This window comes from Colletotrichum navitas (assembly GCF_030913465.1).
Source record: "Colletotrichum navitas strain CBS 125086 chromosome Unknown LY79scaffold_13, whole genome shotgun sequence".
Lineage (NCBI taxonomy): Eukaryota > Fungi > Ascomycota > Sordariomycetes > Glomerellales > Glomerellaceae > Colletotrichum > Colletotrichum navitas.
In genome coordinates, this window is record NW_026850559.1 from 185,962 (window position 1) to 204,631 (window position 18,670).

Sequence of the window (18,670 nt, forward strand, 5' to 3'; positions counted from 1 at the left end):
CACCTAGCCCCGGGCAAGACCCCAGACTCCCTCAAAGGCCCGAGCATAGCGCTCGTTTTCGCCACCCTCATCCTCGCTGAAGCCATGATCGGGGGCGAAGGGGCTGGTGACGGCGCGACTGGGGCCGTTGCCGCCCTGGCCGAAACGACCGGGACTGAAGCCCCCCTGCTGAGGGTAGTTGGCCGTATGGTAGCTGTGGCCAGACGAGCTGGGAGCGCGAGTACGGCTGTTTTGATGGGCCATGACGTATTCGTTCTTGTTGTGGACCATGTGATTCGGGCCTGTATTGTAACGAGGGTCCTGGGGTGGTATCATAAACTGAGGAGGGCCACGATAGCGGCTGCAGTAAGGACCCTCAAAGTTACCGAATGTACTGCGGGTAGCAGAACGAGGAGTCGGACTGGTGTAAGGACCGCTGCCGCCGTTGAAGTCACGGCGAGAACCAGCGTTGGATCCAGTGCTGTAACCAAGGTTGTACGATGAATCGACACTGTCGAAGCCATGATCTATACCGCCATTCATGCCAGGATGAAACTCGGGAGCGTTGGGACGGAATGAAGTGTGTTGGTTGGCGGCGCCGCGGTTGCCCATGGAAGTACCGGGGCGAGACGGGATCATGTCAAACCGGCTACCAAAACCGCCAGGTGCGTCAAAGTCATTGAACTGATCGTATCCGCCAGTGAAATAATTGCGAGTATCTCCGGATCGTGAGTAGGAACCCGGAGGGGGTATGTTGTGCTGAGTACGGGCACCGCTAGATGCGCGAGTCCAGCCAGCAGATGACATAGTGCGGTTGTCAGCAGGACGGCGAGCGTTGCCGAACATTCCCGGGTAGGAAGAGGGCGGACCATTCTGAGCAGGCACATGAACCAGAGCGGAGTGCTTCTCCGCGTTCTGCTGGTAGTTGAACGGCTGCAAAGCGTTGTTCGCCGAGGGCATGACCTCGCGAGACTCAGACATCTGAGAAGCATGAGCATCATAGGGTTGCTGGTGAGCCTGACCCGGCTGAGTCTGCTTCTCAAGAGCAGCAATGCTGGCAGAGCTAAGGGCAGTGATGGCTTTGGATGAGTCGTCATTGCGCTCACCATGCATCCAGCGGGAGCTGGGGCGGTTCATGAAGTCTTTCAGAATCTGCAACGTGATAGTCAGCGCAGCCCATTGTCCAAAAGGCCTACGGAAACAAACCTGTAGCAGCTCAGAAATGGTTTGGTTATGGGCCTCCTCATCGTTACCATTTCGAGGGTCAAGACGGGCCAGAAACTCGAGCACGGTGTTTTTGTGGTTCTCTTGCTCGACGTGGTAACGGGCAAGACGATCCTCCAGATCTTCATACTTGCGATGATACTCGGCGATATCTCGCTTGAGCTGCTCACGCTCCTCCGTGATAATGCTGGCCTCTAGCTTGCTGGAACAGAGTACCTTATCGTTGTACTCGAGGTCGATTTTGATATCGGCGACCTCATTTACCGCTTGACGAAGAACGTTGTTGACCTGCTGAGCGTATTTCTGGAGGCCTTCACAAAGATCGTTGGCGATCTTGCTGGGAATACCAGGAGTCCGACGGATCGCCTGCTGGGTAGTCATGATACCAGCTTGGACCTGGCGAGCAGGGACCCACGCAGGCTTCCATCCTGAAGTCAGTACATGGGTCGGATGGAAAGCGCATTGAAAAAAAAAAAAGGGGGGGGGGGGGGGGGGGGGGAGGAATTGGTAAGCAGATGAGACTCAACAACAGAGGAGAGAAGCAAAAGGAAACAAAACATCTGACCATGAATCAAGGGTACAGAGAGCATGGTAGAACGAAGTGAGTGTGACTTACGTGGTTTCGGGCAAGCTCAGAACGCCGGCTTTCTCGAAGAGGCCCAACCAAAGGACCGTCAATTTGGCAGTGGGTAGCCATCTCTGCAATGATCTTCTTCGTCTGGCCACGCTCGGTTGTATGAGTGGACTTGTTTTTCTCTTCCGAAATGGTAGCGAGGCCTGAGCCAGACTGGTTGCGTCGAATGCTGTTGTTCAACGAGCCGGGAGTGGGTTGACCCGGAGTCTTGACGTCGGGGGTAATGGGTCCGAACTCGCGGTAGGGAGTGATGGAAGGAGGCGGGCCAGACCGATAGCCAGAAGCAGTGGGCTCGATGACAGAACGGCCAACAGGAGTCGCAAAGACAGTTCCTTCAGAACGGACAGACGCCTTTCCAGCGGAGAAATTGCCGGGAATCTGAACGTTCGAGACGTGCTGAGAACCTTCCCGACCGTCGTTGAAAGTGAACTTTGCCTGCTGGAACTTGGGAGGCTGAGGTAGCTGGTAGTCTCCGGGGTGAAGCTGCGAATTCTGGTTAGAAAGATCGGCGGTGAAGACGTCAGACGACGACTTGGAGTCGCGGGCAGTGCCATCCGTTGAGGACGGGGTCGATTCGAACGACTGGCGAGTAGCAGCGAACAGGGGAGAGTGCTCCGAGAGACAGACGCCTCCACGGTGGCCTTCTCCAGAGCCGGAGCTCGCGTTGCCTGAGTCGGCCATTATAGCCACTCAGGTCTTGTCAATGCTTGGGGTAAAGGATGCTTGTAGGGGATGACGAGGCTTTGATACTCTCGATGGAAATGGAAATATCGAGAAAATAATTCCAAGATGATGAGAATTAGAAAGGGAAGGGGGAAACACTAGGATGTAGGCTCCTGGTAAGGGCTGGTGTGAGAAGAAACTGGGAGGAGTGAAAGAGTTGTTGATAGTTGGGAAAAGGTAGATTGTTGTCTGCGCAGGAGGCAGGAGCAAACTGCGCTAACCTTTTAAGGAGAGGCACCCAGATGATCTTGGAGGATGAATACACAATATGATGGGGTGGTGGTGCAGGTAAGCTGTGCATTTCCTGAGCTCATCAGGTGAGCCAAGGTGAGCCAAGGTGAACACCCAGGACCAACGAACCTCATAACCCCCTATCCCGTGATTCAGGTTACACCCCCCTCAAACCAATTACAAGCAGATGTTTTTACAAGGATAAAGAAGAAGAACAATGGAAACCATCATGCTTGATCAGTGTTGACTCATCTCTCAGACACTTGCTATGACAAGAATACCAGTAGGGAGAGAGAGAGTGATCAGCATGTTTGTCATTGACATTACCCAGCAGGGAATGCTGAGGATTACCAGGCATTGAATGAGAGAGGGGAGGAGGAAAGCAGACGCGAAAAATATGCAGAGAGTTCTCACATACCGACACAAATGACCAAGGCTACCAACGCGACTTGATAAATGGCCAGAGAAGTCGTTTGTTCTGCCCTGGGACGATGTAGTCCAATGTCTGGAGCGAATTGCTATGGCGGAAGGCAAGTACTCTGCCGATGGAGCCAACTGAACCCGGTGCTGTCTGTTCCATCGTCAACTGAAGTTCGATGGCGTTCAACGCTTGATGTGACTTGCCTATCGAGGACTCGGCCGAGAACAAGAAGCTCTTCAATTCTTGACCAATGTTGCCAGACTCTCGTGTCAAGAGCAAATACTGCCCCCAAGCAAAAGCACAAAAGTCGACAAGCTGTTCTTCTTGTATATTGTCAAAAGCACGTGATACCGTGTATGATCTATACTAGAGAACGAGAACGAGTGTCAGCGATTTCATTTGAGACAATGGAGAGCGAGCGAGGTATTGGCAAAGTGGCGAAGTGGGGGAGAATGTGGGAGAAGAGAACGAGGTCTTACATTGATGTCGATCTACGGCTTTCTTCCAAAGCAATATTCAGCCGTAACCCTAAGAAATGGTTCCGGGTAGCAGACTGTGGGAGCTTGACGTGGAACGTCGAGAGGTTTTGAAGAACCGAGATCCAAAAAGAGGATTAAAAGATGGTGGAAAGCCCAAGGATGGCGTTTTTGGAGTGGTTAGGACGATTTAGTGTAAATGGCGAGATTGAGAGAGGAGAAGAGATGGGAATGAACCAGATGGGTATGGAGAGAGTTTGTGGTGAATAGAAAAACGAGGAAGAACAACAAGGTTGTGAGATGTGGAGTGAAAACAGAGAGAGGAGTTTTATCCTATCTTCCACTTGAAAGGGTGGGACCTCGCGAGAGCCATGAAGAGTTCCTGTTCGAGAATAGTCTATCGACCTCAAGGGGCGAGAGAAGAGAATGGTAGTTCTCGCCCAAACTGATCAAGGCGGGCCTTGGTGATGTTGAAGTCGTGATGCTGGCCAGGGCGCTCTTTACAGTAGTGTGGAGGACTAGTTATCGACTCGGCTTCTTGGCTCAACATCAAGTCTAGGGCTCATGGACCAACGCCTTTGAGCAATATGTAAAGAACTCGTAAGTAGGAACAATACAGTATATTGGGTCAATGGTGTGTATATCATATGCCCTGTGGCTGGAGGAAAACTGTGTTCTGACAGTAACCACAGTCACACATGATGGAAGAGAAATAACGGCTTATTACTAGAGTGAAAGTAGTGGTGAGGAGTTTAGAGAAGGAAAGTAAGTCTAAGCAAAGAACGGCAAGAAAGAAAGGGCGGCAGGAAAAGAATTCCTTATAGGGCATCGTAAATCACTGAGAGCTGTTTGAGCTTGATTCCGGAAGCAATACACGTTGTGACCAAGACGCACACCAGGGCTTGCATGCCTCAGCCAAGACAACTAAAGCTGCTCTTGCGCTCCATCCCCATTAGGGTGAAATATGAGTGAATTAAAGGGCTTCCGAAACAATGGGCTACGTTGAGGCAGCACTTAGACAAGGGGAGCCGGCATGCCCAAGGTGCTTCTATAACTTCATTTTTAAATAGTAAGATTACCTTGGGGCTATTTTACACAAAGAGACTTGTCTCTAACTAGGCAACTGTGCGCAGAAAGCAGTAATTTGGGGAAGAGAAGAACCCATGTGTGTTGTGGGTTTCGGACTCGAGGTGCTTGCTGCATATAAGAATTTGAAAGGGCCCATGTTCCGGACCATGGTGAAGAGGGAGGTGATAGCAACTTTGAGTCAACCGTTGGGATGGAGAGGTTAGACTTTCCAAGCTTGAGCATGACAGCAGGAACACACTGGTGCCTGAAACCGAGATAGCCTTCATCTGGCCAACCAAGTCAGTACAAGATGGCGCACTTATGGTTATGAGCCAAAATATGCCAAGGGAGCAGAATGGATACATCATAGTGAGAGAAAATACAGCGAAACCAGGCAGGCCGGTAAGCATGTCAGTCCACCCGGGGTACAGCAATTATACTAAAAACAGATTTAGTACCTAAGTGGACTTCGTAGCTATAGCTTCCTTGTTCCTTACCCAGACGCCGTTCTTGGCAACATGCCATACAGGCTCCGCATGTAACAGGAGCGCATTTTAACGAAACAACCTAAGGTACAAATATCAGCCAAAAAATGGTTGGCGATCGAAGGTGCAATCAAGTATGCTTTCTGCAGAGAATCAGTGCGGAGTCGATCTGCTCTCCAATGTTGCTGGGTTAAACCTTTTGCTCCGAGGCGACACAAACTTGGCTGGACACAACTGACGACTAGAGAACAGGGGACCAAAAGTCGTTGTTCCGCGGTCTCCGTTTTTTTCGGGTGGAATGGATATCAGGGACATCGACTCGCTACTGATGTCAGAGAAGACTTTTGTTTGATGGATAAGATTTAACCTACTATGTGGATCCTAGACGATGCTTTGCGAGGCCATATATTAGCTTTCAGATCGCTCTTGTGCGAGAGAACAAACTGCTGTAGACGGCATCTACAACAGGTGACGCGTCGATCATCCTGCCTCCGAAGTATCGGCCGTTGAGACCTCTGATAGCATTCTCGCCACCCTGGACCTTGTCGAACTTCAGGTAAATGTCACCCTTCGAGTTCGGGTCGACGGAGATGTGGACGACACGGCCGTATTTGGTTTCTGCCTCCTGCCGGACGTCATCCTCCAACTCCTTGACCCAATCGTCGCCCTCTTCCCTATATTGAGGTTAGCATGCGAAGGTAATGAATGCTTCAGTACATGATTGACTTACTCTTCGGGATCAAACATGTTGTGCAAGACGACGCATCGGCTGGCCATGTTGACGTTGACAGGCAGAGGCTTGGTCTCGGTCTTGGGCTTCAGCACCTGTCGCTCATCTACTCCGTTGGAAGCATCGTCAGTCCTGGCAAGCTTTCTCATCAGGGCATCACGGCTGTAATTGTTAAAATTGACGCCGGCGACATCAGTGTCGTCGAGGGCGCTAGCGCCGCCAGACTTCTCGCTATCTCTGCCACCCGCACGATCGAACGCCGATGTCTGAGGGCCGCGACCGCCCGCGCCAGAGAATGCAGAACCCTGATACTGCGGGTTTTGGCCAGGAAATCTCTGCAATATGTTGGCAGTGCTCTCAGGGGTAAACTTATCGTTTCCGAGGCCAACGCGAATCGGGCGACCAGCAAGATCGAATCCGTTCATCTTCTCAAGGGCCTCTCTGGCTTGGCTGGCTTCGCGGTATCTGGGGTTGGTCAGCAGGCCTGTCCAAAGCCGGAGGTGGGAAGGAAACATACTGTACGAAGCCATAGCCTCGGCTGCGTCCGTTATCGTCCTTCTGGAGCTGGACGAACTCAAGCTCGCCGAAGGGTTCAAAGACGGCCTGTAAGTCCTGCTCGGTGACGTTGAAGTGAATGTTGCCAACATAAAGTCGGTGGAAGGGGATGGAGTTTGGGTGAGCGGCTGTGGTTTCGGTGGTGCGAACCTGTCGGTTCTTCTCGGCCTCCGTCATCTGAACAATGATAGGGATACCTAGCAATTTCTGTCCAGTAAGTTGAAGAGCTTGGGTGACAGAGTCCTCGTTCTTGAATTCAACGTAACCGACTCTGTGGAGCATGGTTAGCATTGGATCATATAACGGCCTGGATTCAAACACACATACCCCTTGGATCTCTGGCTGATACGGTCCTTGACAATCTGGGCCTCGGTGACAGGGCCGACCTTTTCAAAAAACGCCTTCAGGTCGCGTGTGCGAAGGCGGGCGGCGAGCTGCTGGACAAAAACAGTGCGGCGATCCCGTTCATCTTCAGTAAGTTGTGGTGTGGCCTCACGCTTAGAAGAGGCCTCTGGGCGATCATCATCCTTTGCCCGGCGATGGTCCCCAGAGTAGCGATCGGATCGATCGCGGCGTTCGCGGTAGTCGTCGCGGGATGAGCGGTAAGAGCGGTGGGGCGAGCGAGAGCGGGAGCGGGCTCGTCCGCCTCTGTAGTAATCACCATCTCCTCTGTGACGACGTGAGTGACGGCGGTCATCATCGCGGCTTCTGCTTCTCCGCCTACTCTTGTGGCTGCCCGCGTCGCTTCGAGGGGTAGATGCCTTGATGTCGTCCGGAGTCCCGCGACGGCTTCGTGTCGTGCTCCGGTCGCGGCGGTCGCGGTCTCGGCGACGACGGTCGTAGTCCCGATCACGGCTTCCATCGCGGGCACGATCGCGCTCCCTGCGCTCAGGACGGTCGCCGTTGGGACGTTCGTCAACATCGTGTGTCTTGTTCTCGGTTGAGCTTTTCGCGGTGGCGTCAAGCAACGCCTCTACGTCGAGGCCCGACATCTTGTTCTTTGCGTCAACTTGGTGAGCAGTAGCAAATTTGAATGGTGTTTCTGCGCTTTTGCGCACTGCTTCTACCTGGAAAGCAGAATTTGCTGTGGCGTTGTTGGAGGGAAAGCGTGTGCGTGAGATGGGGAGAGGCTGGCGTGGTCTCGGAAACAACCAATGCAGTAGCAGACGGGCGATTTCTTGGTTGGGAGGCCCGCAAGTAGGGACCATAGCCAAGCATGTCTAGAATGTGACCGCGGAAAGAGAGTGTCTTACCTAATACGAAACAAGGGCGGAGCTGACTCAGAAAGACAAGTTCCAGGCACGCCGCGGTTGCACTGCACTTTCCCACGATTGAACCTTCGATACCTACCTACTTGGCTGGAACTTACTCAAGGTACCCTTAGTGCGGATTCCAGAAATCCAACAGATCAGATAATCACGTGACCAAAGATTTGTGATCCCAAGGGCAGGGGCGAAAGATGCAGCATTACAACATGCAAAAACTGACTTCCAACTGAAGGCCCGACCAGACCCCCCCCCTTTGCGACTGCCCGTGAACAGCGTCTTCAGATGTGCCCATGGCGTCAACGAATATACTCTATTCGTTCCCTAGCAATCCGTAAGAATCGAGGCCAAGCTATGATCCTCTCGCCATGTACACACCAAACTCGTCACCTGCAAGGGTCACGGGCAAGCGGAATGAACGTGCAGTCTATTTGCTTTATGGCATAATCTCGATGTGTGTGGTATCATTCAAAATACTCTGTACTAAAACAGCCTGCCATGAGACCATGGCGGCTCTTCCTAGCCGCATCACAGTCGGCTGGGGCGCTGTAAGACGTAAAGCTCATCTTGAGCTATTTCCTAAGACTGCCCTTGAAACGAACACATTACAGCGTTAAAGTAATCCTAAAAAACGTATATACAAGGGGGCAAAGTGATCACGAGGACAGATGCTGCTCCGTCAGGCATTAGAAATAGGCCCCGAAATTTGTCGTTATGACAAGACGTATGTAATAGTAGCGGTGGTGATGGTAAAGTGGTTTTGGTAGTTTGGGATTAGTTAGCCTTCACAATGGGAGGCAACTCCGTGCCAAAGACGCTGTCCCAGAACCGGCTGGTGACGCCGAAACCGAGTTCGTAATCGAGAAAGTGGTGCTGAAGGTGGTACTTCTTGAGCTCCTTGTACCAAAGAGGTAGGTTCTGGTGGTGGAGGAAGTAATGGGTCAGGTCGTAGCAGACGTAGCCGAAGATGCCTCCACAAAAGACAGCCGTGGCGGCGTGCCAGCTGTACGAGAACACACAGTGTGCAAGCTTGTAGAATGGCGTAGCAAGGACAACGAACAACGTCGGGGGCATGACCAGGCGGTACTTGTCCATGGGGAGGTAGTGGTGAATACCGTGGAGGAGGAAGTGGGCGGTGATGCCAACTCGGTTGTCGGGAAGCCACCTAAAGGTATTGTTAGCTTTGCAACTCTTCTTCCAACCGACCACAGAAAGCGCCGAGAATGACTTACTGGTCAAGATGGAACAGGAAGCGGTGCAAGATGTACTCGATCAGAGTCCAAAGGAAAAGTCCGAGGCCAAAGTAAAGCGATTCCTCCATGGTGCTTTTCATGCCGTCCCTAGCAAGGTAAAGACTGTATGCCACGGGAGGAAGCCACGCCAGCGGAACAACCCACCAGGGCGTCTTGGACAGAGGCTCCAAAAAATTGCCAAACAAGGGCGCAGACTCGCCACCCTTGTAGTGCCTGGGTCGGTGAACTTGATCGAGATAGAACTCCTTGCTGAAGCCGCCGTACCAGATCTGGGGGAAGAGAGGGCGACTCAAGTCGAGGAACTTGTGCTTCTTGTAGTCGTTGGTGTAATCCGTCTCCTTACTCAGATCCTCTTCGCTGGCCATGCCGGTTCGGGGGTGAACCCACCGCTCGCCGTCCCAGAGCTCGCCGCGTTCGTTCATTTTGACTCCCTCGTTTTCGGATTTGGACACGCCGTTGTCGTTGCCGTTTCCGTTGGCATGCCCGTTCACTTTACCGTTCGCTGTTCCGTTGGCCCTGCTCACTGATCCATTGACCGTCTTCTGGTTGATGACAAATCCGACCAACGAGTCGTCGAGAACCTCGTAAGCTGCCTCGGAGTGGGGATGGGAGGTGGGATCGCGCAGTATCGCCTCGACGTCCTTGCCGGCATATTCAAAGACCAAGTCGGCGCCGCCAGGGTGATCATGGGCGAAGTCAGTCACGTCGTAGACGTTTGCGCCAATGGTGACATAGCAAGACTTCTTGTTGTTGTGGGCCTCGACCTCGGCACGAGTGAAGGTAGGCAGAGTTCGCGACGGCATGGTGCTAAGTATTCGGCGGGTTCTCCGCTGAATAGAGATGGTCGAAAGGGGAAACGAGTAGGACAGGCCGTATCGGTGCGTAGTCGCTTCGAGTGTTTGGTGATCAAGTCTCAAGTGGGCAAGACGCGAAGGTTGAATAGCAAACAACAAAGGGAGTGGACGGGTAGTGTCGCAGCAGAAATCGCAGTAGCAGTTGCAGTTGCAGGCCCTATCAATAGGGACAGAGACAGTGGTCGATGCGAGGAGGGGCAAGGAGAAAGAAGTATTAAGATATGGTAAAGGAGGCAAAAAGCAGGCGATCTACCCATGAGAGAGGGAAGAGGAGCCAAGAGCCGGGAGGGCCGGGAGGGAAAATGGGAGGAGGCCGGGGCGATGTGACTGAGGCTCAGTGGGACGGTGAAGGGTGGTGAGAGAATCGAGGAATTAATCGGAGGGGGGGTTGATTTGGGGATGGGGCTGGAGGGTATCGGTAGGAGAGCTTCCCCCTTGGCCTCCTACCATAGGCCGTACCTTTACGCGACGAGATAGTCTAATCTCGAGGACAAAAAAATTACAGCACGGTGGCGTTACTTTGGCACATTATGGGACCTGGCGGAAGCTTGGACAGCCCATGTGTGGTTCCACTAGCCGACCACCCTCACCCGGTTTTCCCCCCCCTTCAGGGTTTACACTGTGAACACTGTGTGATTTTTTGCAGGATGGATATCCGTACAAACCCCGAGATTACGTCTGCCTCAGCTCAGTACAGTACAGTAGAACAGCAGAGTTGGGCAAATTCACAAGGCGAACATAACAAAGCTGCATGGCAGTTTGAGACAGAAGGGAAATGGGAGGCAGGGATAGCGACGCTACATGGACGCCCACTATCCCCATGGAAAGTCCGCGACAATCACCGAGCCAAAGCATCCCAGGCCCAAGAGAATTACTGTGTACAGATATGCCAGGCAAATTCAAACGAGGCCGGCTAGCGGCCCAGTTGGATCGTCTCCCGCCTGCGAGGTCTGTGCAGAGGGGTCCCTGGCCCCCTCGCTGGTGGTGTGATGAATCCATTCTAGTGAGGTGGCTGTTTCTATCGCGTTGATAGACAACAGCGAACACTTGTTGTTTCTCACCATCTATCTAACTGGCTTTCCGTGGTCTGGAAACGAGGGGCATGTCTTGGAACACTTTAGATAAGGTGGTGCGAGGGTGCGAGGCCATTCCTCATCTGAGTACTTTCTGGCAAATGGCCCGTGAACTCCCATTGACCCAGACACCAAAAAGAATGACTGGCAAAGTGGCATCTGCTGGCAGCAGCGGCGGTCTGTGACAGCGAGCATTGTTGGGGTCAAGTAAAGGGGGTGTGTCTTTGCACTGCAGATTTGCATGAACCATGTCAAACCAGCTTTGAGGTACGTACTCGCTCAAGTCAATTTATTTAGTACTTACACCCACGATTTGTCTCGATCGACCCCGCGACGCGACGACCGGGGACTAAGAGATGGTGGCTTTGCATAGCGTGGCTGATGAGCCGCGCATTGAATTCGTCCGTCTTTCGGAAACAGCGAAAAGTGCCTTTTGATTGCTTAGTAGGCGCACATAATTAATTACACATGGAAGAAGAAGAAGCAGAAGGAGAAGAAGAAAAAGCATCGACTTGCAGGGGCTCTACCCAGCCGACCACCCAGTACCTATATCTAGGTATCACAGTATCACCTCATTCTTGCGCGCAGCTGTCAAACCGTAAAGTTAATTCGCGCCCAGCTTTGGACAATCGAACAACAATGGATGAGGAAACGAACACGGCGGCTCGAGCAACCTTATGGTATAAACATGTATGATCATCTCGTTGGACTGGCGATGGTGCTGGGGACAGGCCTGAAGTTGGCCAGGGACGCATGGCCTTTGGGTCAAGTACCGTCTACAGCTTTGGCCAACGGCGGGGCTCTGCTTATTCGCGCCTAGGGCAAAAGAAAGCCTGGGCGCTTTCGGATGGAGGGGCATATTGGGTGCTCAGTGCTAAGAGGGGGTTGCTTTGGGGGGCCATTCGCTAGGCGCTGTTGTGCTGAGCTCAGCGCATAGAGAGGAGGGGCAGGGGACCGGGCTGCTAGTTTAGGTGCCAATTGAAGGTTATTCAACTTTTCCTTTCGGATCTGATGTCGCCAGGGCAAAGTACTCTCTACCTCCCTTGCCACCAAATGCTGTTTTCAGATAGCTTGAGAAACTTTGCAGCTAGGGAAGTAGGTAGGTTGGTAGTTCCGGTACGTTTGCAGCTTCCATGAACCAAACAGACAGCTCTACTGTCATGCCCTCTGTTCGAGCTTGCTTTGGGCCAATTAACGGCCAACCTCACGTAGATGAGGGAAGTCAACCAGGCCACCAACGCGACCCTGCCGGGCACATTCCAGTAACGGAACTGTTTCTATCCAACCTCTACTGGTGGTCTGCCCTCCAGTGTATGCTACGTGGTATATACGGAGTAGAAAGATAGCATACTCGCGTACTACGTACGTACGTACGTATGTGTGTGTGTATATCCGTATATGTGCGCGCGCGTGCGTGGGCGCGCATCCCACAGCAGTTGTGCGTTGGCACACACGTGACGCAATGCAACAGTTAAGAAATTATCCTGTTAACAGCCAAGCTGACGGCTTTCTGGGGTTTCCCTTGATAAGGCAGGAAAGTATTTCCCTGCCATCGGGCATGAGAGCGCAGAGGTGTCGTCAGCATGTGTAGGGGCAGCCGGCCAGTATTCCACGATAGCATGCTTGCCCCGCACATGCCTGGCGTATTATCTAAGAATACTCTCAAGGCCCCAGGTTTGCGACCCAAGCCGTCAAAAGTCTTTGCGCGGCATGTCTTTGCCGTCCAAGTCCTACGTAAGGTGGATGTAAGGACAGGATTGCACTATGTAGTTCCTAAGTTTGCGCAAGCATCTAGGTCATCCAGCTCGTCCATTCCAGCTCTGGCTCCCTCTCTGCCTCTCACTCAACCCCCCCCAATCATCCTGTTTTGCCCTACCTTATCCTGCGTGTCTTGCATCACCCGAGGCAACTGCTTTTGAAAGCTTACCTCGTCTTGCCGAACCTGAACCTTTCCGCTCACCTAAACGCACCTCACTCACCTTTTACCCCTCCAAGGCTGATTCTTGACCTCGTGGACCCGACCGTTTTGCGTGACCCCTCCATCGCCCAGAACCTCTGACGCAACAGTGCGACTGAACTTTACACGCAGTCTTTACCGATTTTTGGACTAAACTTCCGAGCCTCCCTGACCCTGAATCATGGCGTCTTCCGGTCTCGGGAGAGGTTCCATCCTCCTTGCCTTCTGTCTACTCCTGGTGCTCCTACCAGGTCGCGCTGCCGCCTTTGGCGCCGGCAACATCCCCTCCATTGCTCAGGTAATTCGACACCACAAGGTCTTCGATACAACACCACTTCGTTTTGCATACTAACGGATTGTGATCGCCAGGTCGAGGGTCACAACTGGCGTCATGGAGGTGAGTGATCTGCTGTTCCCCCACTTACGCTCAACGGCTTGCTGACATGTTTACTCACAGATATCGAGGATATGCTCAAGACTATCGCCTTCTTGCACGGCAAAAAATGGACCTCCATGCTGGTGTCTCGTGTCTACTTTGGAAATTGGCTTCGCGACTACTCCCAGGCCGTCGATGTAGGCAGCTTGAAAGGAGTGAACGCTCCCACAATCAGAATTTTGGTCTGTATCATCCCCATGGCAAAAGTTGCTGCGTCGCGCTTTGTCCTGACTCTTTATCTTATTATTCCAACAGATTTGGGTTCTGTCATTCATGGCCTTCGGCTACGCGACGGAAGAGTTCGAGGTAACTGAAGAGCGTCTGGGCGTCTACCGTCCAGAGGAACATATCGACAACCCCCTGGGCTATGCCGATGGCATGGACGCGCGCAAGTTCGACCCTCGCCTTCGTGGTCCCGTCGACCCTATCGAAACTCAGATCGATTCCCGCACCGGCATGAAAAACTACATCGCCAACGAATCTGGGGGTTGGGCGACCAGCGCTGGCTACCTGCGCTTTAGCTTCGCCCGCAGCATCCACTTCGGCCGGGTCTACACAAGCGGATCACATGGCTCCGGAAAGGAGGCCGACCTTTGCGAGGCATTGCGTTGTCTCGGACAGGCACTTCACTGCATGGAGGACTTCAGCGCGCACAGCAATTACTGTGAGCTTGCTCTGCGAGAGCTGGGCTACCACGAGGTGTATCCCCACTGCGGTACTGCCACCGAGATTAATCTTAATGGCCGCAGGGTCTTCCCTCTTGTCACCGGGACCTTTGGCGCTGTTGATTTCCTACACTCTGTTCTCGGCGAAGCTACGGACCACTTCACCCAGTCTGAGGTGGATGAAATGAATGTTGCCCTCAAGAATGCTGAAGGCATGACTTCGAACATGACTGGCGGCAGCACTGGGTCTCGTGGCTTTCTGGGACTTGGCTCCTCGAAGCCGACCGACTTCATTTCTCTTATCAGCCAGCTCCCAGGCATTGGCGGCGACCTTGCTGGCCAGGCCCGCAATTTGCAAGCTCAATCAACCGCTCAAGAGCAGCAGAACACCCGCTCGGGCAGTGATCTTAGCCGTGGGGACCTCAGCCGCGATAGCGCAAACCAAGTACCCGGCATGAGCACCAACTTCGACCCTGTCGAGACGGCCCGGAAGATTTACCCGATCCTGCAGTTCCGAGATAAGATTGTCAAGTCTATCAGCAACATGATCTCCAAGATCCCCGGCTTGGAAAAGCTCTTGGACCACATCAGTGAGACGCTCACTGCCTTCATTCTGGGGCTGTTGGCGCCGTTTGTCAGGCCCATCATCACGCAGGTCTCCAAGGTCCTCAAGGACGGTTCCTCAACTGTCATTGATGCCAGCTCCAACTCTCAGCTGGAGCCCTGGAAAAACCCTAGCTGCGATAATCCTACCCACTCCATGCTATCCAAGGATCACTTCACCAACATCCTGAACTCCTGCGCGGGCAGAGTTGCTGCTACCATTTTGCAATATGTTGTCCCGTAAGTCACCAGACTGCGATCTTTGCCTTTTAAGGCCAAGCTGACAATGTTGTAGGCGTATTCTTTACGCTTGGGAGAATCCCGGAGTACCTGTCGATGAAGTCGTCAATGACGTCCTTCGTGCTTTCCACCACCCGGCAGCCCGCGATGACAGAATCCAGATTCAAAAGGACATGTTCGAGACGGTCCGCAAGTGGGCAAACGAGAGTTCCTACAAGCACGAGCTGTCTCACCTGCTCTCGTCCGAGTCAGTCAAGGCTGGAAGGAACCATGTTCTCACCGGCGGTGACGGAACGAAGAGTGTCGGAGGTCCGGGTCATACTCACTCCCATGGAGCTTTCGACAGCTTCGGTGAGCTGGGACATGGCAAGGTACAGGGTTCGCTATGGAACCAGATTCGCACGCGCGATCTGAGCTCCATGGAGGGCGATGACACGAAGCCCTTGTCGAGCTCTCCCCTCCCTCCGTCGCGACCAGATTACGGATACCACGAGAGCCAGGGAGGAAGCAGTCACCACTACTCGGCTTCCCAGTCATCCCAAGGTCAGGCCTCAAGCTACTACAGCCAGCCTGGACCGCAAGGCTATGACCAACAGCCTCCTCCGCCCACCGGTCAGTGGGGTCCTCCGCAACCCCCGCAAGGTTACGGCGGTCCGCCTGGGTATGGTGGTCCTGGATACGGTGGACACCCTCAACCCCCGTATCCCCCTCACCACCAGCAACCGCCTCCTCATCATCAGCAAGGCGGCTGGAACCAGTATCCGGGCCAGTACGGCGGCTACTAGGTGAGTGCGGGATATCGAAATGAACAGTGCCAAGAGTTGGCGATCCGGGTCGAGGGATACGGGCTGGGAGTCCTTGGGGAAACACGGAAACGGGCCGGGCCGGCAAGAAAATATTCATTTGAATCCATTTGGACTCACGAGACTAGGACGATTCCCTGCGTCAGTGCGTAGAAGAGTTGCACAAAGCACGAAGCGCATGATTAATATCTGCTTTGACGGTATTCCTTAGTATATCACGTCTATTTTTTTGTTACTTGATCCAGTGAATATGATCCGTCCCACCGGTGTATTTACATGGACCAGAGCGTGCTTGGAAACCCCGCTTAGCTCCCAAAGAGGTAGCAGTTGTGGTGATAAATGGCCCTTTCCCCTCTACCTTCCTCTCTCCCCATCCTTTGAAACCCACAACCATGTATTACCCCGTCGCGGGGTTACTGCTTACCTCGCCGGGGATCCAACGCCTCGGCCCTCCTCTTGTCGCGAATCTCCCTGGTCCCGAGACTACCGACGCCGCCCTCGGACCGGCGCTCCCAGCCACCCAGCCTGACGACCAGACACGTAGCGTTGTCGCCGTCGTAGGAGACCTCGGTGGCATAGTTGACCACGTCCTTGGCACCCTCCTCGGGCGTCCTGGCCTCCTTGATCACGTCGACAATCTCCTGGTCGCTGAGCGTGCCCGAGATGCCGTCGCTCATGAGAACCAGGAACGAGTACTCGGCCGGGCCGATCTCGACGCGGGTGATTTCCGGCTCGGCCGACACGCCGATGCGCTTGCTCCGCATGTCGCCGAACGCCCGACTGTTAGCGAGTCCCGCGATGCGGTCTTCGCCGAAGCTGTCCGCCGAAACCATGGATCCAGCCGGCGCGTATCGCCGAAGGCGGCGGCTTTCGGTGGGCGTGGTTGGATGGTGGTCCGATGTAAGAGGCTGCGCAAGACCGGTGGTTGTTTGGCAGAGGAGGATGCGTGTGTCACCGACATGCGCAACTATCAAGGTCGATTGCGCATTGGGATGCCAGAAGGGCGCCGGGGTGGGCGTCGAGATGAGCGCGATGGACGCCGTCGATCCACCCTTGAAGCGTGAAAGACCCCCGATGCCATGCCCTGATGGTGGTTTATGCGGCACCCCGAGGATTTCGTCGCTGTTTACAGGACGGTCGCCCGCGTGCGGGTCGTCGGGGTCGGGCTTGCGAGCCTGGGCGGAAACGAAGTCCAAGTCTGCTCTCAGAAAGGCGTACATGAGAACCGACTCCACCGTGACTCGAGGCTCGTCATTGTTGCCCTCTTTGTCTTCCAAGAGCTTGAAGTACTCGGGATTGAAACGCCTAAAGTACCCACCAACGGTCTGCCGGTACTCATCCACCAGGTCTCTCGTCAGCTTGACAGCCTTGGGGATGTCATCTACCCTCGCCGAGACTGGATCGACTCCTTTGAGAGGCTCCTTTCTCTCGGGGTTTTTCAAAACGCCATGTTTGTCTTGCTTGGGCACCAGTATCTCATCCTTGACATCCTCTTTAGTTTTCATGAAGAGCTCTTCGGATCTTCCAAGATCCTCGTCTTTGCGACCAGTCTCTTGTTGGCCCGTCTTCAGGCTGCTCTGAAGCCCAAAGTCTGCAGAGGCTTGCTCGATGTAACCATGCAATTCGTCCCGCAGGAACTCGGCACACTGGGTCCCGCCATGGCCGTCAAAGATGCCAAAGTAGAAAACCTGAGGGTCGCCGAGTGCGCTGTCGGCGGATGTTGCCTCGTTGGGTTTCTGAATCGGCCTTCTCTGAAGACTGATGGGAGCCCGCTTGGCAAAAGCTGGCATGCTGATGGTGCCAGCCTGATTTGTGTCCTCGTTGTACGAGCGTTGGCCTCTCAACGAGGCAACTCCGAAATGATGCTTGGCTCTTTTGAGTGGGATTCGGACCACGGTGAGATCCCGACTGGGCATGTTCAGGCCGGCAGCGGCTGGCGAAGACCCCGGTGTCTGGGTGTGGGGGGTTGAGGCATCACGGGGCAGCTTGTGTCCAGGCCCAGCTGATGTCCGAGAATCCGGGTGTAACGAGGACGACGGAAGGTGGGTGACAAAGTAGTTGTGAAAGAATCGCCGGTTCCGGAAGGACGGCACTTCATTGTCGCCCAGCAAACATCGCCGCTGACTCTTGGGCCTTGGAAGCCAGTCAGCAGGCCGTCCAATTCCAGGACTCTCGGAGTAGTCTCGCCGCGATGCATGTATCGGAACCGTAAGAGAGGCAGGTTTGTCGTTAGGTTCTCGGGTGTGTGTGCTTAAGCACGGACGAATCGGCTGGACGGCTGGGGTTGCAAAGGCTCGGATGGCTCCATGGTGTTGCGCTACTTGTCGCGTTGAGCAGCGTGTGAAAGCCGGCATTGTTTTGGGGAATGACGAGGTTCGGACAGAGACGTCAGGAGCGTCACTGGCACTGCAGCAGCTCAGATAGGACGGCCTTCCTGCTGGCGAAAGCCATGGGCTTCAGCTCGTCAAGCTGAGGCGGCGGTAGCTTGTGAGGGGTCGAAGGTGGAATCTCGCGGCTGGTCCTCTTCAGGGGTGCGAAAGGAGGGGGGTCGTCAGCTATTGCGTCGACGACGTCGAGGCATTGGCATGAAGCTCCCGCAATGCTGTTAGGTATCGTGGCGCCGGGGAAAGGTAATCGGCCGAGGGAATAGGCAAATGGATCGCAGTTAGCGCTGGGCAGTGTTTGTATTTGCTTCTGGCCAATTGTTTGGGTATGACACAGTGGTAGGAGGAGGATTGAGTTCGACCAAGGCACACACGGTTGGCCTCGGTTGGACCATGGATGGGCCCGGCGACGTAATGAGACGGACCTGCAAAGGAAGTACGGGAGGGATAGGCGCTGGTCGTGGAGGTTTCTGCTCCGTACCCTGCCGCCAGCTGCTCACCGTGTCCGTCTTTAGGGTCTTTAGGGGGAATTACCACATCTAGCTGCAGCCAATCCCGCAGGTCACCACCCTTGGATTCTGGTAAAGCCGACTGTACTTTACACTAGTGGC

The 18,670-nt window shown here is 54.0% G+C and overlaps 5 protein-coding genes across 5 annotated transcripts; 1 reads left to right on the forward strand and 4 right to left on the reverse strand.

Moving 5' to 3' along the window:
* Positions 1-3: 3 nt before the first annotated feature.
* LY79DRAFT_509811 (uncharacterized protein) lies at positions 4-2,518 on the reverse strand (the record flags this gene model as incomplete). Its single annotated transcript, XM_060554092.1, has 3 exons — positions 4-1,131; positions 1,186-1,623; positions 1,820-2,518. 3 exons carry the CDS (start codon positions 2,516-2,518, stop codon positions 4-6), a joined length of 2,265 nt encoding a protein of 754 aa, XP_060416940.1.
* A 3,138-nt stretch (positions 2,519-5,656) lies between these two features.
* LY79DRAFT_509841 (CC1-like family splicing factor) lies at positions 5,657-7,518 on the reverse strand (the record flags this gene model as incomplete). Its single annotated transcript, XM_060554094.1, has 4 exons — positions 5,657-5,915; positions 5,972-6,436; positions 6,489-6,797; positions 6,854-7,518. 4 exons carry the CDS (start codon positions 7,516-7,518, stop codon positions 5,657-5,659), a joined length of 1,698 nt encoding a protein of 565 aa, XP_060416941.1.
* A 1,047-nt stretch (positions 7,519-8,565) lies between these two features.
* LY79DRAFT_667524 (cytochrome b5-like Heme/Steroid binding domain-containing protein) lies at positions 8,566-9,847 on the reverse strand (the record flags this gene model as incomplete). The annotated part of the gene is made up of 2 exons (XM_060563390.1): positions 8,566-8,956; positions 9,024-9,847. The coding sequence occupies 2 exons, from the start codon at positions 9,845-9,847 to the stop codon at positions 8,566-8,568; spliced, it is 1,215 nt and encodes a 404-aa protein (XP_060416942.1).
* Positions 9,848-13,109: 3,262 nt separating this feature from the next.
* On the forward strand, positions 13,110-15,657 carry LY79DRAFT_510128 (heterokaryon incompatibility protein Het-C; the record flags this gene model as incomplete). The annotated part of the gene is made up of 5 exons (XM_060554127.1): positions 13,110-13,226; positions 13,298-13,325; positions 13,386-13,570; positions 13,620-14,872; positions 14,928-15,657. The coding sequence occupies 5 exons, from the start codon at positions 13,110-13,112 to the stop codon at positions 15,655-15,657; spliced, it is 2,313 nt and encodes a 770-aa protein (XP_060416943.1).
* A 431-nt stretch (positions 15,658-16,088) lies between these two features.
* On the reverse strand, positions 16,089-17,591 carry LY79DRAFT_510154 (protein phosphatase 2C; the record flags this gene model as incomplete). The annotated part of the gene is made up of 1 exon (XM_060554134.1): positions 16,089-17,591. The coding sequence occupies one exon, from the start codon at positions 17,589-17,591 to the stop codon at positions 16,089-16,091; it is 1,503 nt and encodes a 500-aa protein (XP_060416944.1).
* Between the last annotated feature and the right edge of the window lie 1,079 nt (positions 17,592-18,670).